General features: G+C 47.6%; 1 protein-coding gene across 1 annotated transcript in view; it reads right to left on the bottom strand.

The window, feature by feature from the left end:
• NSD2 (nuclear receptor binding SET domain protein 2) overlaps positions 1 to 26,696 on the bottom strand; it is an 881,013-nt gene that overhangs the window by 412,394 nt on the left and 441,923 nt on the right. The window contains exon 13 of the mRNA XM_085642559.1: positions 11,868 to 12,068. Coding sequence (XP_085498685.1) covers positions 11,868 to 12,068 — 201 coding nt within the window. The remainder of the gene's footprint in view (positions 1 to 11,867; positions 12,069 to 26,696) is intronic.

Genomic DNA, 26,696 nt, shown 5'->3' on the forward strand with positions numbered 1-26,696 from the left:
CTATTCTTGTAGGCATTTCCAAACTAATTTATAAACTTAAAACGACTATCCTATGGAACGAGCTATAGTCATCGCATCCAATATCGTTTCTGAAAAGTTCACGTTTAGGAAGTGGGACCTAATCTTTAAAACATAATAATGGAATGTTATGCGAACTTTATTTTGGCAATGTTTAGCAGCACCTAGGCAGCGTTGGTATTTTTGTTATCGTAATACCGCTTCATGTGCATCCTGCAAGAAGTGGGTAGTCGCCTTTCTTCTATTTCCATGCCGAGGTAGCCGGGCTCGGGATCTACCCGTTTACTCTCCGTGCTTATAGCGGAGTCCGGGGCGCCCGAAATGGCGACGGAAAGGGCGGTGATTATTTGCGTCCGACCCTTGCAACGAGAGAAATAAGGGGAAAAAGTCACCCTGTGGAAAAATAATTTTAAAACTCGGTCTACCTCCTCTTGTGAAAAATACATACTTTCATAGCAAACAAGCAAGCTATAAAATATTACTTTGCACCTTAGTCGATTGAAGCGTTTCAAGCAGCCCTAGGAAAACACCGTGAAATATTAATAAACAAAAGTAAACAATGGCGCAGAGGTGTTGGGCGATAGGGTGCTTGCTATATAAATCTATTGCTCTGGCGTTTTCCCTTGCCCCAGTGAGAGAAGCAATAAAATAACAAAATACTAGAAATTTTGCATAATTAAAAGAAAGACATAGGCGGTGGCAGTTGTGTGGAAGTTTCTACCACGATGTACAACGTATCTTTTAAAATTGGAGTGCATATATGTATATGAATACTGCAATAAAATACTGCAGCTCATTATTTACGAATGTGTATAATTGCACGATGCCGGGTAAGGCATATATGCTGCGCCTCGACAACGATATCCAGATTTCGGGGTTGCTTGGTCTCGATTCTGATCTCTTCTGGTATAAAGTTGCGTGCAGTTTCTCTCTCTTAATCCTCCCCCTTGGCGGCAGCCCCCTCTCCCCACATCCCCCAATGCTCTCAAGGGGTTCACTTCAGTGACCAAAGCTACGAGTTATTTTTAGTTACCTTATTTCTCCTCTTGCCTTTTTCCTTCGCTTTAACTCGCAATTCGTGTGGAGATTTTTTTGTTATTCAAGGAGGATGAAACCAGCGTCAGGGCTCTGGTGCGCAGGAGCGGAGAGAGAAGGGGAGGGAGGAAAGGGTAGAGCGGGGATCACATAGGGGAAAGAAACGCAGCGGCGGTTTTCAGATTCGGGGGCGTGGCTAAAAAGTGGAAAGAACACCAAAAAACACGCCCCCGAATCTGAAAAAGACGGAGCCTATTTGGAGGGACGGCTCTCTCCTCCAATGGCTGGCCTCCGTTTAGGAACCAAGCCAATGGAGGAGAAGCAAAAAGAGAGGCTGGCTAAATAGCCACTCTAGAAAACATTAAATCTCCGACTTCCGGTTCTGCCTTCGGCAGACCGGTAGTCCTCGACCTAAAAATGAGGCCCGTGCAGATCAGATGGTACAAAAGGATCGTTTAAGATACTAAAGTAAAAGGTTAACAGGATGCATCTTCACCCCTTCACCATCAAGACAAAACAAAACTGAAAATGGCAGAACTTTCAGACGGATGATCGGAGTCTTGCAACAACCAACTGATCGGTTCGTTCTGGTGGGAAATCAGCGAGACGCTGTCTGGTACAACTTTCAGAAAAACATTTAAAAAAAAAATTTAAAGCTGTTGGGGAGAGGGAGTAAAACGGCTACATCCTCTCGTAGACATCCAGAAAACATAGCGTGATGTCCATTTAAGGAAACGTGGGAAAGCATGGGCGCCTGGGAAGTCCATCTGTTAGGAATGACGCCTGTGCCGGCTGCATCATGAGGCTGTCGATTTCCACGAGGTATGTGCGTGGCAGTAAAACGAGGATGTGCTTTCAGAGTACGGCCCAACTCCTTCGCATTTTAAGAACATAAAAAGTACTAAACACTAGCCCGATGTGGTCCTTTCTTCGAACTGTAGGGCAGAAGGTAACGAGATGCAGTTTTATTGGGTAACGAGCTCCCACAGCTCATCTGCGCACACGCGAGGTGATCTTTTAACGCGGAGCTCCGGCGGCAATCCTCAGATTCCATAGGAAGGCACGAGATATGCATTCACTGCAAACAAGATGAGCGGGGCGTGTCCTACCAGGCCATCGACGGCCTCGGTTCGGTAATAAGTCAACCTCTGACTATTGACATTAAAGTTGCTCGCTGTGCCAGAAAGAGCACGGTGTCTTGATGCCACGTCTGAACCCTCTTGCGGAGTTCAAACACTTCCTGTAAAGGTGCTCAGCGCCGGGTGACCGATGCACTGAAACAGCAGCTCTGGGCTCATGGAGTGAAATAAGGGTGAACCACGCGGATCTCAGCCTCCGAAGAAGGTCATGTTCTCACGGTCACTCGACTGCGGCGCACTGGGCGCCCCTTCTCTGCCCACATCTAGAGGCTTTCACCAAGAACTGAGCTAATGATTATCGACTCACCAAACACAGGTCAACAATCACTTGAGTGAGGCTCGAATTCATGAAAAATGCCAGATTTCCTAAAAAAAATGTTTTACTAAGAGACCCTATCTTTCCTTCGGAGGATGAAACCAGCGTCAGGGCTCTCGTGCGCAGGAGCGGAGAGAGAAGGGGAGGGAGGAAAGGGTAGAGCGGGGATCACATGGGGGAAAGAAGAAAACAAGTTACTTACCTGTAACTACAGTTATCCAGTATTGGTATCTTTCATAGATTCACATGCCTGAATCATTCCCCGTCGCCGAGGCGGGAGTCCCACGGTAAATACAAAAGTAGTGCCAAGAGTAAATAATAGTAGTAGGCTAAAAGAAAAAGCCTAAGGCCTAAGTCTTAGTAGCCTATCTACATCATTATAGAAAAAAGAACCAAAGATTGGTCCCAGCTAATCAGCTGCCAGCACCCTCCAGAACCTTCCCAGCAGAGGCAGTTCTCCTCAGATTTTCCTAGCACAAGTGAGAAGTAAGTATACCAGATATAGAGAACTGACTAGCCGGGGAGGAGGGTGGGTGCATGTGAATCTATGAAAGATACCAATACTGGATAACTGTAGTTACAGGTAAGTAACTTGTTTTCTTATCCAGTATTGGGGTATCTTTCATAGATTCACATGCCTGAATCAGAGTAGTAAGCAGTATAACCATATACTGTCGTTTGCGGATGGTGGGAGACACTGGTTCATAAACTCCCAAATAGCATCCACAGTGCTTGAAAAAACACATTTTCCTTTTTTTTTTTTTTTAAAAGAGTAGTCTTAAAGGAAGCAAAGCTATATCCAAGTATTAGCTATTTTATATATATATATATATATATATATATATATATATATATATATATATATATATATATATATATATATATATATATATATATATATATATATATATATATATATATATATATACACACAAATATTTAGAATCTTGCTGATATATAAAACTGTACATTTACATGAATATTAAAGAATGGAATAATACATAAAAGGGCAAAGTATCTGAGTCTGGTCTTAATGAAAAAGATGGCATAGAACAGCCTGTCCAACCGCTGCATCATCTTGATGCGAAAATTGAAGACAGTAATGCTTCATCGACGTGTGGACATTTTTTCATGTCGCAGCACAACATATTTTCCGGAGTTACTCCAGCAAATAAAACGGTCGACGTCAATACTGTTCTTGTTGAATGAGCTTTGACTTTCCTCTGCAAAGGTCTGTTAGCCTTGTCGTGGCAAAAAAGAATAGCAGATGCCAGCCATCTGGCTATTGTTCTGCTTTGTTACAGCATTTCCAAGAGTTGCTTGACCATTCGCCACAAACAGCCGGTTGGATCGTCTGATATCCTTAGTTTTCTGTAGGTAGAGCTTAAAACAGTGTGTAACATCCAGCGAGTGTAATGTTCTTTCAGCTGGAGTGGATGGATCCGGAAAGAATGTTTTTAATCTTACCGGTTTGTTCAAGTGAAATTTTATGGTACCTTAAGAAATAAACTGATTTGTTTGAAGGGTTACATATTCCCAAGCAAAATGTAAAAGGGGGTTCATTTATAGTGAAATTTTGGATTTCACTAACCCTTCTTGCCGAGGTAAGAGCCAGTAAATGGGCAACCTTCCAAGTGAGGAATTTGAGATCAGCTTTATGGATAGGCTCAAATGGACGCCTCATTAACTGCACTAGCACAGTGATGAGTTCCCACTCTGGAGGGGTGCTCGCACTGGAGAGAAGGCTCGGAAGATTCCTTTTATAAATTGTTTGATAAGAAAAGGCGAGCAGAGAAAAGGGAATTTTGAGTATTTCCTGAATCTAGAAAGTGCAGCAAGATGTACTTTGACCGGTGAAAAAGTAAGCGCAGACTTGGCTAGAGAAAGCAGATAATGGAGAACTTGTTCTGCAGTAGCTTGAATTGAGTGAATATTATTTGCCTCACACCAACAGCAAATTCGGTTCCATTTGAAGTGATAAGATTTGATTGTGCTTTGGGCACGAGATTTGGCCAATATTTCACGACAGTCTTGTGAAATGCTGAGGTCCTTGAACTCTAAGAAATCAGGAGCCATGCCTGCAAGTGCAGTGACTGTGGGTCCGGATGAACCACTTGGCCTCCGACCCTTGACAACATCATAGGCATCAGCAGAAGGCAAATGGGTTTGCCTTGAGACAATAGTAGAAGTTCCTGGAAGCAATATTGTCTTGGCCAACGGGGTGCAATCAGAATTAGACAGCAACCTTCCAACTTCATCTTGCGGAGCACCTTCGGAATCAATGGTATTAGGGAAAAGCGTATACACCAATCCCTGTTGAGGGAACCTGCTGGCATAATATTGACATTCTTTGTTCTCTCTTGTTGTGAATAGGTCCAGGGCTGGCTTACCCCAAGCTTGGAACACTGTGGTCGCCTGTTCCTTTTCCAGCTTCCAGTCCTAACAGTCCGACTGAGACGTGCTCAGCGTATCCGTCAGGGTATTGAGCAGACCCCTGAAGGGTTTGGCTCTCAGGGCATCTTGTGGAAAGTCACCTATTCCTACAATTCCTAAGCTTCTTGCGAGAGCATAGCTGATTTTTAACCTCCTTGTTTGTTGATACAATACATGCTGATGGTATTGCCAGTCCGGACTAGCACCGACGAACCCTTAATCCTCGGGAGGAATGCTTGGAGAAAACAGATAAACGGCGCGACGCTCAGCCTGTTGATCTGCTGTTGTTTTTATCTTTGAGATCAAATCCCGCAGATGACCTCCCCATTCTTCCACGGAGGTATCGGTCGTTAAAACGAAATCTGGAATGGTCTGTAGGAACGTGAGACCCTGGGTTAGATTCTCTGTCTGCGACCACCAATGTAGATAATTTATCATGTGCGGCGTGACCTTGATGGTATCGTCAAACGAATCCATGGCTTGTTGCCATTTAAGTTGCGGTTCCTCCTGAAGAGGTCGCATTTTGAGCCGTACCAAGGGTATGAGATGTATCATTGAAGAGCACATCCTCAGGAGCGAAGCGAACATTCGGACTGAAACTGGCCTCTTTTTTTTTTTTTTTCAATTAACCTTGCCAATTTGTGAAGATGCAGTTGGCGACCTAGTGACAACAATGCGTTGCATTGGACCGTGTGTAACCTTGCTCCGAGAAAAAACATGACTTGGAGAGGACGTAACTGATTTGCTGTCGTTGAGAAACAGCCTCAGAGAAGAGATGGATACACTCTGCTGTGGCAATCTTGGTTTCATGTTCTGAAGGACCTTTGAGCAGCCAATCGTCTAGATAAGGGAACACTTGTATTCCTCGAGATCGTAATGCTGCTACCACTGGTGCCAAGCACTTCGTGAAGGTTCTTGGTGCCAATTTCAGCCCAAACAGGAGCACTTTGAACTGAATGTGCGCAAGGCACTTGAAAGCGAAGATATTTGTGATGTTTGGGGTGGATAGGTATGTGGAAATACGCATTTTCCATATCCAGAGAAGCCATAAAATCTCCTTTGTTTAAACAACTCAAAATCTCATGACGACGAGGGGGACCCCTGGGCAGAGTAATAGGTGGCTCTTTGATGAATTCCAGGGTGTGGCCATTGGTTACTAGGTCTAGAACCCATTGGTCTGATGTAATTTCCTGCCACTTGTGAACAAAGCTGATATCTTCTGGCCCACGGGTAAGAAGGGTAAAATGGTTGGTGCCCTACGGAGATCACTGCTTCCTGTTAGCGTCTCGGCCTTGATACTGCGATCTCTTTCGACCACCCTGACGGGAGAAACTAGCCGTAGACTATTGACGGTATGATGTCTGGCTGTAAGGCTGTACTGGGATCGATACTGCCTATTCTGTTGGTTTTGGTATCCTCCTCTTGACGAAAAAACCACGTCCTCTCGCTCCTCCGAAAGATCTGCACCCGTATTAAAGGGTGCCTGATGATCCTGCAGTATCCGTGTTAATTTTTATATCTAAGAGGGTTTCATCAATATGTTCACCAAACCAAAAACCTCTTCATCATAGGCCATGTCTAGAATCTTTGATTGCCCCTCAGGCGTGAAAGTAGTGGCTTTAAGCCATCCCTGGTGTCCAAACACTGCAGCCCCTGCTAGCTGACGAAAGTTGGTGTTCACTATGTCCAAGGCGCATCTATAGTTTCCGATGCAGCACATTCTCCTTCCAACAGAATCTTTCTTGCTTTCTGCCTTCGGTCCTCAGGAATGAGGTCAATGAGACTCGCCATGTCTGACCACATTTGACGGTCATAACAGCCGGTTATGGCTAGAGGATTGGCAGCTCTAATAGAGGCCGCTGCCATGGTAGAGAATTTTTCACTGTTGGGCGGCCTGTAAAATTATTGAAGCTGGCCGAGGGTGACCCATTAGACATTATGGGCTTTAGCAGGTGCACAGTATTTCTTTTCATCTAGAATAGATGTAGTCTAGTATAGGTACCACACTCGAGATCTTCCAGGACTCTTCTTTAAAATCATAAAGGAAACATTCTGTCTGCTCGACTAACTGGCAGTAGAAGCCTAGTTCTTGCCCACTGTATTAAATTATGTACAGGATGCAGTCATAAATGAGGCCATCATAGACGAACTCATCGTAGACTTTGCTGTCGTAGACATGGGTATGTAGGCGAGGTTATTGCAGACGAGGCCGTCGTCATAGATGACCGTCCTGCACAACCATCATAGATGAGGCTGTCGTAGACGACCGTCATAGACAATGCCATCATAGATGAGGCAATCATAGGTGAGGCCATCCGTAGATGAGGCAATCGTCATAGACAATGCCATCATAGATGAGGCCATCCGTAGATGAGGCAACCATAGATGAGGCAACCATAGATGAGGCCATCCGTAGATGAGGCAACCATAGATGAGGCCACCATAGATGAGGCAACCATAGATGAGGCCACCATAGATGAGGCCACCATAGATGAGGCAACCATAGATGAGGCAACCATAGATGAGGCCACCATAGATGAGGCAACCATAGATGAGGCAACCATAGATGAGGCAACCATAGATGAGGCAACCATAGATGAGGCAACCATAGATGAGGCAACCATAGATGAGGCAACCATAGATGAGGCAACCATAGATGAGGCAACCATAGATGAGGCAACCATAGATGAGGCAACCATAGATGAGGCAACCATAGATGAGGCAACCATAGATGAGGCAACCATAGATGAGGCAACCATAGATGAGGCAACCATAGATGAGGCAACCATAGATGAGGCAACCATAGATGAGGCAACCATAGATGAGGCAACCATAGATGAGGCAACCATAGATGAGGCAACCATAGATGAGGCAACCATAGATGAGGCAACCATAGATGAGGCAACCATAGATGAGGCAACCATAGATGAGGCAACCATAGATGAGGCAACCATAGATGAGGCAACCATAGATGAGGCAACCATAGATGAGGCAACCATAGATGAGGCAACCATAGATGAGGCAACCATAGATGAGGCAACCATAGATGAGGCAACCATAGATGAGGCAACCATAGATGAGGCAACCATAGATGAGGCAACCATAGATGAGGCAACCATAGATGAGGCAACCATAGATGAGGCAACCATAGATGAGGCAACCATAGATGAGGCAACCATAGATGAGGCAACCATAGATGAGGCAACCATAGATGAGGCAACCATAGATGAGGCAACCATAGATGAGGCAACCATAGATGAGGCAACCATAGATGAGGCAACCATAGATGAGGCAGTCCTATGATGGCCATTTGTGGATGAGGCCATTCGTAGATGAGGCCATTCGTAGATGAGGCCATTCGTAGATGAGGCCATTCGTAGATGAGGCCATTCGTAGATGAGGCCATTCGTAGATGGGGCCATTCGTAGATGGGGCCATCCATACATGATGAGGCTGTCGTAGACGATGGTCATAGACAATACCATCATAGATGAGGTAATCATAGGGAGGCCATCCGTAAATGAGGCAGACCTAGATAAGGCAATCGTATGAGGAGTTTTTCTTCGAGATGAGGCTGTCCTGGGCAATCTCATTGTAGAGGAGGCCATCGTAGATGAGGCCATTCGTGGGTGAGACCATCATAGATGAGGCCGTAGATGAGGCCGTCGTCGACGACCGTCGTAGATGAGGCCATCATCGACGACCGTCGTAGATGAGGCCGTCGTCGACGACCGTCGTAGATGAGGCCGTCGTCGACGACCGTCGTAGATGAGGCCGTCGTCGACGACCGTCGTAGATGAGGCCGTCGTCGACGACCGTCGTAGATGAGGCCGTCGTCGACGACCGTCGTAGATGAGGCCATCATCGACGACCGTCATAGATGAGGCCATCGACGACCGTCGTAGATGAGGCCGTCGTCGACGACCGTCGTAGATGAGGCAGTCGTCGACGACCGTCGTAGATGAGGCAGTCGTCGACGACCGTCGTAGATGAGGCCATCATCGACGACCGTCATAGATGAGGCCATCGACGACCGTCGTAGATGAGGCCGTCGTCGACGACCGTCGTAGATGAGGCAGTCGTCGACGACCGTCGTAGATGAGGCCATCGTCGACTACCGTCGTAGATGAGGCCGTCGTCGACGACCGTCGTAGAGGAGGCCGCCGTAGACGACCGTCGTAGACGAGGCCGCCGTAGACGACCGTCGTAGACGAGGCCGCCGTAGACGACCGTCGTAGACGAGGCCGCCGTAGACGACCGTCGTAGACGAGGCCGTCGTAGACGACCGTCGTAGACGAGGCCGTCGTAGACGAGGCCGTCGTAGACGAGGCAGTCGTAGATGACCATCGTAGACGACCATCATAGGAGGCCCATCATAGACGAGGCCATCGTAGATGAGGTCAATATTGTTGAGGCAGTAATATTAGACACGGAGTTTTGTAATAGACTCCTTAATGTCAGGTTAAACAGATTTCCCTGATGTAGGGATGAAAAGGGAGTTGTAAGATCAGCCTCTGAGGAGATTTTTCCCACTTGCTTCTCTCTGTGAGAAATGCCTATCAAGACTCAAGGTAGGTCTTTATGGCTTTTTTGCGCGCCCTCAGGAGGTTCCTGGCGCGACTTCTCCCTTTGACCTCTCCTATGAGGTGAAGCAATCCTCGTCGTTCTCATCAGAAGTGACAGATGAAAGTCTCTGTAGTCCCAATAATAGCCTCATCTCTCAGAACGTGAGAGTTATTGAGGAAAGGTTAGACATATTTCGTAGTCTATTACCTTGTTTCCTGCCACTCTGCCATATTACTGCCTTAATAGGGTCAGAGAAATGAAGTATGTTCCAAAAAGTAGTAATAGCTGAAGAAACTGAGCAGAGCTCAGGGAGACTCCCTTCACACACGACGTGCGGTGAAAATCTGAGGAGAACTGCCTCTGCTGGGAAGGTTCTGGAGGGTGCTGGCAGCTGATTGGCTGGGACCAATCTTTGGATATCTGTTGGGGTATCTTTCACATATCCCAATAATGGTGTGGGATCAACTTGTACCCCCAGAATGTCTTTAATCATGTTAAAAATATCTACCCAGTATGTCGCAATTGGAGGGCAACTCCAAGCCAAATGCAAAAATGTTGAGGGTGTAGCACAGTATCTCCAGCAACTAGAATCTAGCCTAAGTTCCTTACAATGGAGTTGGGTGGGAGTTCTATAGAATCGGTGCAGGAACTTAAAATGGATTGGTCTTAACTTGTAGTTGGGTGATGGCATCCTCTATTGGCCACAGCAGAACCTCCACTGCTCTTCTGTGATTGGAAGGTTCAATTCTTTGTCCAACCAAGTAATGCCTTCGGCTTTGTCACAGGGGTCTGTGTTCTGCATGGTACTGTACAGCCACGTGATGAGCCTGCACGGCGAGGGTCCAGCTATTATATGTTCGAGGGCCTGCAGTGAGAGCTGGGAAAATCGCTATGCATCTGACAGCAGGACGCCCGTATTCCCTAATATAGGAACATCTCGGATACGTTTAGCGAGACTCCCTCTTGCACAGCAGGCGGAGGGCGGAAACTGTATTATGGACAGAGGTCTGCAAATGTGATCATGTCTGTCATGAGAGAACTACATTCCCTTTCTCTTCCAAGGGAGGGACAAGCGGATGATACGCTAGCGGGTCAGAGGGAGCATATAGTATCTCCAGTTGAGCTCTGATTTTCAGGCCCTCCCAACCCTACGCAATGTCTCAATTGTGTTTATCTCATTCCCGGGGCGTCTGTACGGCCGATAGATTGCTACTTGAAGGAGATCCGGTGCCGCCCTGTCTGCCTCCACAGCTACATGAGGCTGAAAGGCAATGGTGTAAACCTGGCAGTGTAGAAACTGGGCTTGTGAGCAATATGCATTGAGAGGGATGTCTGGGGCGCCCAGTCCCCCCTGCGTCAGTGGAGTCAAGAGCTCCCACGAAACACGGGACTGTTTACCCGCCCATACCAGAGATAGCATTACAGTGCATTGTTTTGAAGAAGGCTTGGGTGAGTGGGAGCGGAAGGTTTATGAACATGTATAAGAATTTGGGTAATACAATCATTTTTGCTACCGCGGCTCTCCACGCCAGGGATAATGGCAATTTAGTCCAGGTGTTTAATTTACCCTCAAGCCAAGCAATAGCCTTTCCATAGTTCATACTCTAGTTCTTATACGCTCGGGCTTAGCCAGATCCCCAGATATTGTACCGGGTTGTCCGCCCATTTGAGGGGATACTCCAACAAATGGGATAGTGTCATCAGTCAGAGGGAACTATATTGATTTGCCCCAGTTAATCTGGATACCCGACAGCCCACCAAATTTAAGAATCTCCCATAGGACCGGATATAGGTTGTCCACAGGGTTATTAATATATAAAGTGGCGTAACGCGATATGATGAGTCCTCTAGTGGTAAACCCCAGCCCTCTAGCTGCGTGGTGTTGTCCGAGTCGGGTAGCTAACAGCTCCATGGCAATGGTGAGTGGGCACCCCTGCCTAGTGCCCCGGGTCATTTGCAGCAGGGGTGAGACCAAGCCATTTAACCTAAGTCTGGCTGTGGGGGCAGAGTATAGTAGTTTTATCTGATTTATTAAGGTCGGACTGAGTCCCAGTCTAGCTAGAATGGTGAACAGGTAAGGCCACTCTGACGAATCAAAGGCCTTGGTGGCATCTAAGAGTGCCACCAGGGCTTGTGTGTGTGTGGATCTAGATAGTGCAGCTCTATTATCCAGGGAAAGAATGTTGAAATGCAGTACAATAAAAAAGATTCACATAAATAGAGACATCATTTTGTAAATTGCATTAGTCAAAGCCGATATACATGATTCGAAAGGTGTAGCACCAAAAAAAAGGTTCAAATATGTTTAAGTATTTCATTAATAAACGAGTTGAAAAAAATGTGCTGACCAAATTGATTACCTTTTGTTGCTCGTGGATTGGAAGGATTTAAAGCATAACAGTTCACACAGGTGTGAAGAGGGCAGCGAAACATTTTGTTAACCATCACAGCAAGTGTATAATTCTTCATGCACGTTTCATGATAGAATTTTCCACACTGCGATGCAGTACAGCGTTTGACTTCAATTTGTTTCTCCTTACATGCAAAGCATGTATGAACTCCTATGGAAAACAGAAAACACAGGTAAATTATACAGGTGGGACATATTTTTTTATTGTGCTATATTACATTCCTATTTGCTTTCACCATTCAAAGTAGATCGCGTAGCAGGGTGGAGTAAGACTTCAAGGGCATTTCAATTTAGACACACACACACACACACACACACACACACACACACACACACCTATATAGACAGACAGACACAACCTACTGGTAGTCACTACTAGGTAGTAATATTTAGGACCAAGTTTCCATAGACAAAGTGAATTTTTGTTTTGAGAATAAAAGTGGTGTTGTTTGAAGTATCTTCATGAAATGTTCAAAACTAGTACACAACTCACTTCAGATGCTGCATGGAAAGTTTTTAAGGTGATTAATCAAGTGGGGGCCGAGATCCCTAAGGGGAGCTATGCCTTTGTTGATGGCCGTCCCCTCTTATTAGGAAGCATCTATGCACCAAATGTACGACAACAGCCATTTCTGGCCCGCCTTAGGGTCACCCTCACGAAGTGGGACAATATCCCATGGATCATTGGGGGGACTTTAATAAAGTCCTGGACCCTACATTAGATCGGTCTCCATTGCATAACTCTCCCGTTGTGATAGCGGCAGCGGGCCTACACAATGGTGGCTCACACTTGTCCCTCTTAGGCAGTTGGCGCACATTACATCCAACTATTCTAAGCCCCAGGATCTCCATGTTCGACTGGATCACATATTCTGCCACCCATCTACACACTCAGGTCACACAGGGGGAATACCTTGGTCGTACCTTTTCAGATCATAACCCGCTACAATTACTCCTTCGTTGGAGAGCCCATTGCCCACCTGTTCCTACCTAGCATCTTAAGCCAGGACACACTGGAGGCTGTCTCGTTCCGAGACACGACCTGGGAGGTCGTGTCTCAGTACATGGAAGAGAACTGGCGCATGGCCATATTTTGACCTGTAGAATGATAGGCGCTCATGGTAGTGATACATGGGCACTGCATAAATACTACGAAGTGTGTGAGAGTAAATCTTCATAAAGAACGGACAGCGCTAGAATCATCATTGGGCGCCCTGGAGGTTGACTCCGGCAGTACCCCATAGGTCCAGCATGCTCCGACTGCGGCCAGAAATGATCTTGCCCAGCTAGTAGAACAACGCTGAAGATTAGATTTTAAGGCCTATTAGGCTAAGATGCATGCTGAAGGCGACAAATCTGTCCGGCTATTGGCTTGGCTCCTTCGAAGTGTGAGTCCACCTGAGCCGATCACCAGGATTCGACCATCTCGAAATAGCACCATTACTAGCCAACTAGACATACGTAATGCCTTTACTACCAATAACAGAACACTGTACGATCCCCGTCATCAATTGTGATGATAGCATACTGGCCTTCTGTGAGGGCATACTAGTGCCCACTGTTGGTTAGTAAGCTCTTAAAGACCTACAGCTACCCATAACGAGTAGGAGATCTGAGCAGCTATTCGATCCGCTACTTGTGAAACTACTGGATGGTCTTACGGTTACGTTTTATAAGACCTACGAGAACCTTCTCGTCCCCAAATTACTTGAAATATACCAGACAGCGATGGAGGAGTGACGTCTGTCCCCGACCTTACATGAATCATTGTTAGTTTCATTGCAGAAACCAGACAAAAACATGTTGGAAAGTAATGTCCTACTGCACTTTATTCAGGTTAGGAACAGACTGCAAACTACTTAGCAAGATCGTTGCGTCCACCTGTTGGTGCACATGCCCCAACTCGTAAACATGGACCAGAATTGTTTCAGCCCTGATCGCTCGCCCACACGCCACATCGTAGGCTCCACAGTGATGGAACACTGCCATATGCAGCATGTCTAGTGATTGACTTGGAGAGGGGTGCTTGATACCGTAGATTGGACTTACATGTTTAAAGCCCTCTCAGAGTTTGCCATACCTGGACGGTTATTGTTCATAATTAACCTCCTTTACACTGCCCCTACAGCCCCGTTTAAGGCATGCCAACTAATCTCGCCCCCGATAGACATTAGTCGGTGAACGTGTCAGGGGTTCCCACCATCACAGCTTTTTCGTGTTGGTGGTCGAGCTCTTTGCTCAGCAGTTGTGACGGGATGGTGAGGAGAGGGGTACCCTCTTAGGGGGCAAACTACATGCTATCTCTCTCTACGCGGATGACGTCCTCATCTATGTCCAGGACAAAAGACAGGGACTTGGATGCGTTAAGCTGGCCCTACTCAAATTTTGGAATGCTTCAGCCTAGGTGTGAACTGGTCTAAGACTTGGCAGCTACCCATGAGCTTGGACAGTCTGTCACATCGTCGAATGATGGGCCCTTACGTTGTGGGTTAGAAGGCACAAACGTTCTTACCTTGGCATTCATATTTACTACACCACCAGAGACTTAATAGATTGTAATGGTGCCCAAGCCATCTCCTCCTTGAGCCCACAACTGATGTTTTGGAACACACTACCACTTACGGTGCAGGGCTCGGTTTCACTGTCCAAAATGGTGATGCTCCCGCGTCTGGTGTACTTTTTTCACAATTTACCAGTACATATACCAAGCTCCACATTCCGAACCATAGCATGTTAGGGACATTAATAAGGAACACGGGACGAAGGCGAGTGGTCCTGAGGAAGCTCCTGTTGCTGGTTGACCAAGGAAGGGGGCCTAGGGGCCCCTAACCTTGAATATTACTATCTGGCAGCCTAGCTGCATAGGCCAGCTAGCTCGCTGGCATGGCGACACTTATCTGAACTGGCCTCCACATGTTGAATCACGCAGTGCAAATGATCCGTCAACTGCTGCTGCCGAAGAGCAAGCTCCCTTCAGGCTCAAACAAACTGACAATAGCACATCCCAGCTACATTAGAAGTCTAGGATTGTCTCAGACGTTAGTGCCATATACACCGGAGATCTGCATACACTCGCTGAGCCCCTTCAGAGAGCTGCATGGGAGAGAAGGGATGGAGCTCAGTGGGTAGATGCACAGGGTGCCCTGATCCAGAAAGCTAACCTTATCCCGTTTGAACAGCTTGGCCCTGAGCTCCTGCCAAACAGGCATTCCCTAAACTGCATTAAAAACAAAACCCAATTGGCACCCTTTGGCCAAAGGTCAGTCCCTTGTAAATGGTACCACAGGTAGCAAGGGTACAGTGGCCAGGGATGGCCTCTAAGGGCTGCAGCAGTTATTGTGCCACCCTTGGGAGGCCCTGTACCTACACACCTACACACACGGCTGCGTGTTTTGGTGCAGAACAAAGTGAAGAGTCGACATCCCTGTGTGCCATGCCTACAAACCACTGCCCTGGCATAGATCAGCCAGCCCTCTACCTGGGTGCACTAGACCAGTGGTGAGGGTACAGTTGCATGAGCCCTGTACCCCTACAGTGGCTAAGCCAAATCCTACACATTGCAAGTGCTGTAATACCATTAACAGTATATAGTACTGGGAGTTTGTCTGTACGAACTCTGCAGCATCATAATGGCTTAACTGAAAACTGAGAAGTTTGGTATCAAACTTCTCATCACATTAAACACACACTGATGCCAGTGTGGGATTTTATGAAAAATGAACTCAGAGGGCATCTTTGAGATGCCCCCCATAAAAACAACCAAACACTAGTGTACTGGCTGAGTGGCTGCTCGTCAACTCCCACCACCAGACAAGTTTCAGGACCCCTAGGTCCAGAGCCTGCTGCTCTCGTGGGTCTGAAATAATGCAAATCCTGGGAAGAGGAGCCAAGCCTCTTCCCCTAGAATGGGCAGGTTCCGTGAAGGGGAAGCTTCAAAGGCTTGCCGCCTTTGTGAGCTACCCCAGGCCTTTGCTGCTTCCAGCAAATGGCCAACACCTGTTCTAACCCCCACTTTGGGTGGGAGAATCGGCGGGAAAACTGAGAAAGGGAGGTGTGCCAACCTTTGCCATCCCTACCTCTCAGGTGGGGGTGGCGAGGTGAAGCACAACCCTCAGTCCCTGCCATCTTGCAGATATGTCCCTCTCCCACTGGAGAGTGGCATAAAAGGAGGTGCACCCAACCCAAGAAAGGGAACCATTAGTCCCAACCTTTACCTACCTGTAACGCCTCTAAATCTAGTATTTAGGGGCAACCCTGAACCTTGCCTCCTCTAAGAAGCTAAGAAGAGACGAACGCTGTGAGAAAGTGCCATCTTTCTTGCATGGTATACCCCAACTTTTTGCTGAATGTACTTTGACTGAGTGTGCCCTGGGCTCCTGCCAATCAGTTGTCCAGGGCCTATGTTCCTTCCCTAAAACCCAAATTGGCAAACCCTGACCACATGTCAGCCCCTGGTAAATGGTACCCTAGGTACCCAGGGCCTTGTGACCAGGGAAGGCCTCTAAGGGCTGCAGCACGTATTGTGGCACCCTTAGAGGCCTTGTACCCTAAAACAAACACACTGCCCTTGCAGGCTGAGTGTCTGGGTACAAGACAAAACAAAGTCGACATGGCACACATCCCTGTGTGCCATGCCCACAACCTACACTGCCCTGGCATACATCAGCCACCCTTCTAGCTGGGTGCCCTATGCCAGTGGTGTGGGCACAGGAGCATGAGCCCTGTGCCCCTACAGTACCCAGGTCCATTCCTGGGCACTGTAAGTGCAGTGCTGCCATTCAAGAGTATATGGGTGCTGAGAGCTCGTCAAACACGAACTCCACAGCACCATAATGGCAACACTGAAGACTGAGAAGCTTGGTATCAAACTTCTCAGCATATTAAACCCGCACTGATGCCAGTGTGGGATTTAATGTACAAAGCACTACAGAGGGCATCTTAGAGATGCCCCCTGAAACCTAACCTACAATCCACGTCTGGTCTGAGAGGCTGCCTAGGCTGCCACACAGCAGACATGTTGCTGGACCCCTGGGTGGAGAGCCCCCGCTCTCCTGGGCCTGCAACAATGCACATCCTGGGCGAGGTGCTAGGTCTCCTCCCCCAGGATGGGCAGGGGAAAGCTTCAAAGGCATGCCGCCTTTGTGAGCTTCTCCAAGCCACTTGTTGTACTCAGCAACTGGCCCCCACCGGTTCTGACCCCCCACTCTGGCGGGAAGACTGGCCGGAAACCCCAAGTAAGGATAGGGGATGTGCCAGCCTGCCAACCCCACCCCTCAGGTGGGGGAGGCGAGGTGAAGCACATCTCCAGGCTCTCGCCATCTTGAAGATGGGAAGCCCTACCCTATCAGGACTAGGCTACTGCCCCCTCCCACAGGAGAGAGGCAGGATAGGGGGTGTACCCACCCCAGGACAGGGACCCATTGGTCCCTGCCCTTCACCTACCTGTAACGCCCCTAAATCTAGTATTTAGGGGCACCCTGAACCTTCCTTCCCCAGATTCCAGAATACAAAGAAGAGCAAGAAGAAAGAAGACCTGCCCTGCAGCTGCTAAGAAGAGGAAGACACCAACTGCTTTGGCCCCAGCACTACCGGCCTGTCGACCCTCGAACCTGCTCCAACCCGGCATCTCTTGTGGCCAGCAACCTCACAAACCCCGGAGGACCTGGCTACCTTTTGGCTCTAAGCCCCTGGGACTCCCATGAGTAGAGGCTCTACTCAAAACCTACCTCTAATCCCTGGCAGCAGCCCGGAACCGCGAACCCAACACACTCTGCACCAGCCAAGCTTGGCCAGTGCCGGAGTGAACAAAGACCACGAGGACGACCCCACGGCGACTGTGACCCCGAGTCCGGCACCCAAGGACCTCCCTCGACACTCCTGAAGAAGCCTGCAGCCTCAGAACAAGGTGCCCCCCCCTACCGCGATCAACAGAGGGTAAGATTTCCCGACACCAAAAGGCACCCCTGCACACGGCGCCCCGCGGCCCCCTGTGCCCAATCCCGGGGTACCTACCTATCCTCCAACTACCCAACTTACCACTCAAAGTGGTGGTGGCACCTGAAGAATGCTCGTCCCCGAGCTTGCAGTCTTTTTCTAAACCGGAGATTTCCCATTGAAATCAATTGAGCGCCCGAAGGCTCAAAAGCACCCTGCACCCAGCCGCCCGAGTGGCCCTGGCAGTGCAACCTCTACACCTACCTACTTCCCCACTTGCCCTGAGTAAGTGACCAGGAGCCCAGCTCCCACAGCCGCGTGGCTTGCTAGTCAGCAGCCACCAACCAAGGCCCCCCCTATCCCTCATAGGATAACATTGGGACTAACTCTCTCTGCACCCGGCCGCCCTAGAGTCGCTGAGGGTGAACCAACTGTACCTACCTGACCCTGGGGGAACCCAGAGTCTATGCCCAGAACCTCAACTCTGCCAGTCGAGTACTTACCCTATGAAGAAAATAGAGTTATCGGTTTAGAGGTAACATTGACTGGCTTTTTCTTGAAATTTCTTCTAAGTGTGGACTTTTCAAATCAGCCGAGTAATGAAAACACTCACCTGCTCTTAGGTGAGCTCCCAGTGCTGGATCTTGGTGCCCAGCACTGACTCTGAAAAATACTTACAACTGTACTTACCAGTAACCCAATTTTCTCCCATAGGAAATCATTGACTGTTTTTCTGTGACATTTCTTCTAAGTGTCAATTTCTGCAATCTATAAATATTTTTTAAAAATCGTATAATATCTGAAAACGTAATTACTCACCTGTTTTGGATAAAGGTCCCAGTACTGAGTCTAGGCACCCAGTACTGGATTACAAAAGTACCGAGAACCTACTGTACCTGCAACTTGAATTTTCTTCCATAGGGAATCATTGACTGTTTTCTTTGAAATATTTTCTAAGTGTCAACTTTTAAAATAGCTAAATATTGTTTACAAATCATCACAGTAATTAAGTCGACTTTCATCACTTGATTCTAAGTACTGACCCAGGAGTGAATCTAGGATCCAGTCCTGGAATTCCAAAAGTAGTCCTAAAAGTAATCTGTTGCAAATAACTTAAAATTTCCATTGAGCTCAATGCATTGTTGTGTTTAAAATAGAGTTGCCTATTGCAACAACTTGTAACTGTTTACAAAAGTCAATTGCATATTGCAAAAGTATTTATATAAAGCATCTCATTCTGAGAAAGTATATTTTAAATCCAATTGTTGGTTCTAAAATAAAACAAGCATATATTTTTTATATATAAACCATTGGCCTAAAGTTCAGTTTTTGAGTGTGAGAGACCATTTGCTGACTGAGTGTGTACAACAAATGTTTTACACTGTCCTCTGATACTGCCTTACTGCTCAACCAAGCTACCACTTCAGAGAGTAAGGTTATATCTAACTTTAGCCTCTGCCAAACCTCTGAGGGCTGTGGACTCTGTAAACACAGTACCTATTTGGGAACAGTATATACAGAGCCACTTTCTCACAAACGCCCACTGACTTGGCCCCAGCTCTATCAGCCTATCCCCACCTCAAATCTGCTCCAGCGGTATCCAGGTGTGTCCTGCTGCCAGCAACCTCATAAGCCTGAGGACCTGTCCTACCTTCCAAGTCAAAGACTTGGTTTCCCGTGAGCACCGGATTTGCTCAACCACAGAATCTGGCTCCAGCCAAATCCACGAGTCTGCACCACTCTGCACCCGACGCCCACGGCCCGAGTTAGAGTGGCCCAAAACCATAAGGAGGTCTCCCCGGCGATCCTGACCTGAGATCTGGTGATCTCTGACCAGCCTCAAATCTCCAAGCGAACCCTGCAGCCTCTTTCCGGAGGTTACCCCTAACAGCTGGTAAGAAAAACCCAACGCCTACAGACACCCTTGCACCCGACGTCTCACGGCCTTGGGTGGTCCAACAGACGGTGTCCCCGCATCCCAACTTACCTCTCGAACAGATGGTCACCTCCAGAAGCTTTTCGTCCCCAAGCCTGCAGTCTTTGTTGCAACCGGAGAATCTCCATTGAAATCAACAGGGCATCTGACGCCAAACTAGAACCCTGCACCCAGCCGCCTGCGCCGCTGTGAGTGTACTTTGGGTGCTAAGTCAGATCCCTCTTTGCCCTGATCCGAACACCGCAACTTTGTGGCCTGTTCGTGAGCCACCACCAACCGGAGGTCCCCCATCCTCCATTGGATAACATTGGCCTCAGCAGTCCGCACCCGGCAAGCCTAGTGCCGCTGATGGTGCTTTGAGAGTGCATCCTTGACCTTATAACAAAGACATTTTCATTAAGCTTGCCTGTATTGTTGATCCTGCCTTGAAAAATACCATTTACACTTACTTGTACCAGGCTTACTTGGTGCTAGAAAATAAATATAACTAAATCATAATTTGTTATAAAAAACTAATTGGTGTGAGTTCAGTCCCCGAGTGTGTGACATCATTTGCTGCCTGAGTATGTACAAAAAGAACAATTGATGGACAGAATGCAGAACAATGTCATACATTCACCCCAGTACAGAGATTTGGGCCTAAATCGATTGTTTTTTTGCTCACCATGCCATTCCAGTTTGGACCCAGCCATATGAAAATCAGTCTGGACTCTGCGCCCAATGGGAACAGTCCAGCCCGAACTGCCAGGCCCTCCCTGGACTGGAAACAAGCATCCTAGGACCGGCTTCGGGCTTTCAGCCCTCATCAGCCAGGATAGCTTGACTCCAGTGGCATGGAGAGCACCGGACCCACGTCTGGGCATACCCATCCAACCCGGGGTGTCAAATGCAAAAAGAACAATGGATGGACAGAAGCAGAACAAGGTCATACATTCACCCCAGTACAGAGATCTGGGTCTAAGTCCATAGTTGTTTTGCTCACCATGCCATTCCAGTTTGGACCCAGCCATAGGCAAATCAGTCTTGACCCTGCGCCCAATGGGAACAGTCCAGCCCGTGTTAAACACTACTCTCTGATAAAGTCTGTTCGCCCACATTAACAAAAATAGAGTGTACGGTGCTAACTACTTTTATCTCTGCCTACCTTTGGGGTTCCACTGGACTCTGTGCACACTATACCTCATTTTGGTATAATATATACAGAGCCAGCTTCCTACACTGAACACTACTGGCAGAGGTGGAGTAATTGGCAGATTATGGATGATGAACCGGACACATCCCCTATTATATGCACTCCATGGGAAGTGGGCATTGGCTAATCACATGGTTTGCAAAAGTGCTAGCATATACCCCGCAAAACCTTGTGCACCATATCATGGAAGACTGGAAACAGGGTATTCGACGTGGCCTGCCATTGAAAGAGTGGGACTAGATCCTCATATACCCACGCAACCTCTTTCGCAATGCAGAATTTCAATACATCCAACATAACACACTGGCACAGGGCATATATCTCACGCCAGCGCATCTACACAGAATATATGTGAAGGAAAGTAGGATCTGCTTTCATGGTTACGCCCACTTTTTGCCTGGTGTCAGTGTGTTTTGGCTATAGTTTGTTGGGCTCCTGCTACTCAGTACCCCAGCATCTGTGCTCTCTCCCCCAAAATGGTTTCTGGCAAGTACTTCTATACCTCCACAATATGCCACTGGTGTACACTTCTAAGTCCCTAGTATCTGGTATTGAGGTAGCCAGGGCATAGGTACACAAGGGGTCTATAATGGGCAGCAGCATGTATGCCACCCATGGGAGCCTTTTTCAACTCAGACTACAGTCCTGCCAATGCTGCCTGTGTTAGTTGGTGCTTGCACCTCTGACAAGAGATACGTTTCCTTATATCTGAGGTTACTGCACTTAAAACCTGTAAGTCACCCCTATGGAAAACCCTTCAGTGCTGAGGGCAGGGCGCTTGGTTATAAGTGTGAGGGTGCCCCTGAATGAGCAGGACACCCTTACTAACCCCGGTGTCGATTCTCCAGGCATTTGTAAGTGCGGTCAGCCATGTTAAGGTATATAGTGGACATCAATCATTATGATATGTCTAACTATATAATTGCTTCGCCGAACCTAGTAATGTTTGGTATCAAACATATTGGCATCATAACCCTTCGGTGTTGGAAGTATGATTCCATGTACTGTGGGCGGGGGAGCTTAGCGGGGCCCCCTGTACCCTTGGTATCAGCCTTTCAGGGTCTGCCAGTAAGCCAGTGCTGCTGCTGCTGACCTCAGACACAATTCTGCCCTCTTGCTACTGAGCCGAGCTCGAGCAGGGGAAGGTAGAACAATATGATTCCTGTCACAGGGAGGTGTGACCACCTCCCAGACAAAACATTGTGTATTAGGCTGGGGTGGGGGTGCTTTGCAGCGCCACCAGAATGCATTGAAGGGCACATTTGGTGCCCTCCTTGCAAACTTCGGTTTACTTCGGTTTACTTCGGTTTACTTCAGTTCAGGAACCCTGGTTTCCCGCTACTGCGCAAAACCAGACAAAAGACAGGGGTGTATCCTCTCCTCTCTCCAACCCTTCCTCTGGGAGGGACTCCGAGAGGAGGGGGTCGGAGAGAGGGGAGGATATGCCCGTCTTTTGTCTGGTTTGTGCATAGCGGCAACTTGCTGGTGCCAAAGCTTGTTGGCTTTGTACTCTGGGGATCTTTGAGCTATAAGCGCCAGCACCCCAGCCCTCTAACATAAACATCCTCACTGCATGCCTTGCACAGTGGGCCACCATCTTGGGTGAGCAGCCTGAGGTCCTCTTGCAACTCCACTGCCTGTGGGTCCTCTTGAGGGCCACCTTCTGCTTAGGTTTCATTTTCTGTCTCTGCTTCCGTTTCACTTGGTGTGCATGCAGTGCCTGTCTTTTTCACTGTGCCTGTTTCTGCATTGGTCTTTTTTCTGTTTAGCCACATTCTCTCTCTTCCACTGCCTTTTTCCTTGCCAAAGTCTCTGCCTCCTTATAGCCGTGGTGCAGCCAGCCAGTTCAAAAACAAACAGCAGAAACACTTCCAAGTAGTTCACCGCATTCACATGCAGCAACTTTACGTCCCACAAACAAACACACGCTGGAGTTAGTGCCATGAAAAAAACGAGAATGTCATTTTCTCCAAACCAGGACCCATTCATTGTTTTAAGTCATGCCATCAAGACCTCTTGTACACACTTCAGTACAAACTTTGTGGGCTCTATGCTTTTCGTTTGTGTCCTTTAAAAACCTTGCTTGCAAGTGGTCAATCCTTTCGCTTTGTCTCTCATTTTCATACACTCCCACAAAGCAGTGTACAAGTACTCGTACCCTTCCATTTGTTCCAATGCAGCATCTGTTTAGGGACTACTTTTCCCTTTCTCGAAGAGATTTTGACCAGAGCGCTGATGTTTTCAGTCGCTCCAGATCCATCTCTGTAAACAGGGCTGTAAATCAGGTTTTTCTATTGTTACATTTGGTGTGCATTTAAAAATCAGAGGTCAAATGCTCGTGGCAGTTTTGCGAGGGTATATGTTTCTGGTCCCTGCTGCAACTCAAAGAGAAGCGTGACCACAGCTATTGACATTGATTTCGAGTTACACACTGCTGACGTGCAGAGAAAAATCGCTACTATTAGGATTTTTAATGTATATTGCCCCAATTTAAAATGGTGGCTGCACGTCATGAGCGATGCCTACATTTTACCCCAATTTAAGATGGCAACCACATGTCATGCGCGATGACAAAATTAAGGGACGTATCGAGACCTTTCCACTCGCCCAGTCTTTGTCGGCCATCACAGAGTCTGCCGAACAGTGCCCTTCGTGTGTCTTTTCAGAATAATTTTCCATACCAAGAGGGGTCCTGGCACGCCTGGTATAATTTGCATCAGTAAACCCTGGGGGCATGGAAAGACTATATGGCTAATCAAATGGTTTCTGTTGCAAATATTAGCCATGCGCTTTGTGTAGTTTGAGTATGGATGCCTCACCTACAGCCGACAAAAATCCACGTTAAAATTTGGTTGTGCCTTTTCTTCACACCAGCTTCATAATAAACATATGCACATATGCAGCAGAAGTTTCCCAGAAATTAATGAAAAATAGGAAACTTGCAGAAATGTATTTTCAAAAATCCTGCCAGTTTTTTCATTGCACTTTGTATACTACACGTGCAGAACCAGTCTTCACATTCGACAACTCAATCAGAGGACACTTTATTATAAATAACAGACCTCTTGTAGCACTCGTACCGAGCAGCGGCACTCTGATGTATTTGGTGATGGGCGGTGCTATGTCTGACGTCTTCTGGCGATGAACGTCAACACTTTGTTAGACCCAGCCAGGGTTAGAAAGAGTGATCCCTGCGCGGCAGATGCTGAACCCATCAAGCTAGTTTGCGTACTACGAGGCCTGTCAGCAGTCCCCCTCGTTAGCGTGGCAGTGGGACATCTGCTAAACAAAGGTAACATCCAAGAGACGCCTATCTCAGCTAAGACACTGGTCACATTATAAATGAGAAGCACATAGCTATCCCCTCAGTTCTACTGAGAGTATTAGCCTAACCTGCTCACACACCCCACAGGCTTTAGAGGTGGCATGCAGGGATCACACACTTGTGTAATTGGTCTGCACCTGAACACATTTCTGAACCCCATCTGTATGTACCAGTAACACCTGGGTGGTCATTTGGTATTACAAAGCAGTTTAGAGTGACTGGGAGACGACAAATTATGTTTTTGAAAGGACCTGTGTGCTTAGTTTGTAATCGCCTTGTTATTGTGTGCAAAGGGACTATGTAACACAGCTCAAATGATGTAAAGACACTTGCAGTGACATCTAGTTTTTCAGCATTTTTGCCTGGCTCAACAAGCATTAGCAAAGCCAGTATATCGCGCTTTTGAGACTGTTGGGTCCGCCATTGCTTTTTTTTTCTTTCATTTTAGCAAGTAGCGTTTGCGATGCACAGCAAGTAATCTGCATTTTATTGTCTGCTGGGTAGGATATCAAGCTTATAGGGGAAGTGAATGATCGAAACAAGTATGTATAGGCAAGGCCCTAGCGGTATGCAGCAATCAGAGGCGGTACATCAAACAGATGGTGTGACTATCAGTTACTGAAGATCTGTGGCACACTAACCTGTCTGAGTCTTAAATAGCAAATGTAGGAACGTAGGAACTGACATCATGGTTACCACCACTTTTTGATGGTGTCAGTATGGTTTTTTTTTACTAGCCTGACTGGGATCCTTCTAATCAGGACCATACTCACTGTGCATACTCAAATTTGACATGGTAAGCACTTTGGTACCTCCACAATTGGCTACTGGTATAGCCCTACAAGTCCTTCGTATATGGTACTGATGTAACCAGGGTACAGGTACAACAGGGATCTCCCATGGGCTGCAGCATGTATTGTGCCACCCATGAGAGACCACTCAAACTGTGACTACAGGCCTGCTATTACATCTGTCGTAAGTGGTGCTAGCACCAGCTTTCACAGGCTGCAATTTTTCTTATATCTGAGTTCACTACACTTAAAACCTATATGTCACCCCTAAGGCAATCCTGAAGGCAGGGTGCTGCTTTATACGTGTGAGGGTGCCCCTGAATGAGCAGGACACCCCTACAAACCCTGGAGTAGATTCTCCATGCTTTGTAAGTGCGGTCAGCCATTTTCAAACATATAGTGGCCATCCGTCATTAGGCTAACTATATAGTCTCTATGCTGAACCTGGGAATGTTTGTATCAAACATGTTGGAATCATACCCCAACACCGTTACCGGTGTTGGGGTATGATTCCATGGGGCTCCTTCGGGAAGCCCCTAGTACTCCCAGTGACAGACTTCCAGGCTCTGCCATAAAGCTAGTGGTGCTGCTGACCCCAGACACGATTCTGCACTCCTGCTGCTGAGCTGAGCTCGAGCAGGGGAGGGTAAAATAGGCTTCCTGTCAGGAAGGACTTAGTGTATTGGGGTGGGGTCGCTTGCTAGCATCACCATAGTGTTTTGAAGGGCACTTGGTGCCCTCCTTGCATAGTCCACTTGGAACCAGTTCTGGTAACCCTTGGCTCCCGCTTTGGTGTGAAACTTGGAAAGGACATGGAAGTATCTTTCCCTCTGTCCTGCCCCTCTCTGGAAGGGACCCCTGAATCATCCTAACCCATTTCTTAGTCTATAAAAAGGGCAAACCTGTGGGTGGGTCCTCCGATTTGTCATGAGACAAGACTCAACGCTGAAACCACGTCTCTCGTCGACCGTCTGAACACCTGGGCTTCACTTGGAACCGAGACTGCATCAAGGAAGACTTCTGCTGCTCCTAGTCTCCCTGTTCTGCAAGTCTTCTTCGTTGTGTGTGTCTGTGCTTCTTCCAGGATCTTCAAAATGCCTGTGGGCATCAAGGACACACAAAGTAATCTCCATTGTAGTGAAGGAGTCACTCCCCTGCATCTGCAGGCATAACAACGAAGCTGAGCGGTCTGCTGCTACTGACGTCCCGCATCTCTTCCTGCCAACATCAGCCTCCTCACATCATCCTCTGCACCGTGGGCTTTTGTCCTTGTGAGCAGCTCGAGGTCCTCTTGCGACTCCTGTGCCTTTGGCCTGTCGGGCCTCTCGCTGGTCTTCTCTTGCTTCAGAGGGCTCCTCTGCTTGGGGTCTGCCCTAACCCCCTGCTTGTGGCGAGTCCCTCGGAACTTGCTGGTTCCAACATTGCTCCTTCGCTTTTCATGGCTGTTGCAGCTGCCAAGGATTGTTGTACGGCTCCTGGTCTTCTTTAGCTTCACCTGGTAGTCAAAGCTGAAGGGTCAAGGTCACCGTCATTACTCCTGCATCTCCCGACATCGGTGGGCATTGCTCTTCCATGCCTCCTGGTTATCTCCGGGTGGCATA

Source organism: Triturus cristatus, chromosome 2_2, assembly GCF_964204655.1.
Source record: "Triturus cristatus chromosome 2_2, aTriCri1.1, whole genome shotgun sequence".
NCBI lineage: Eukaryota > Metazoa > Chordata > Amphibia > Caudata > Salamandridae > Triturus > Triturus cristatus.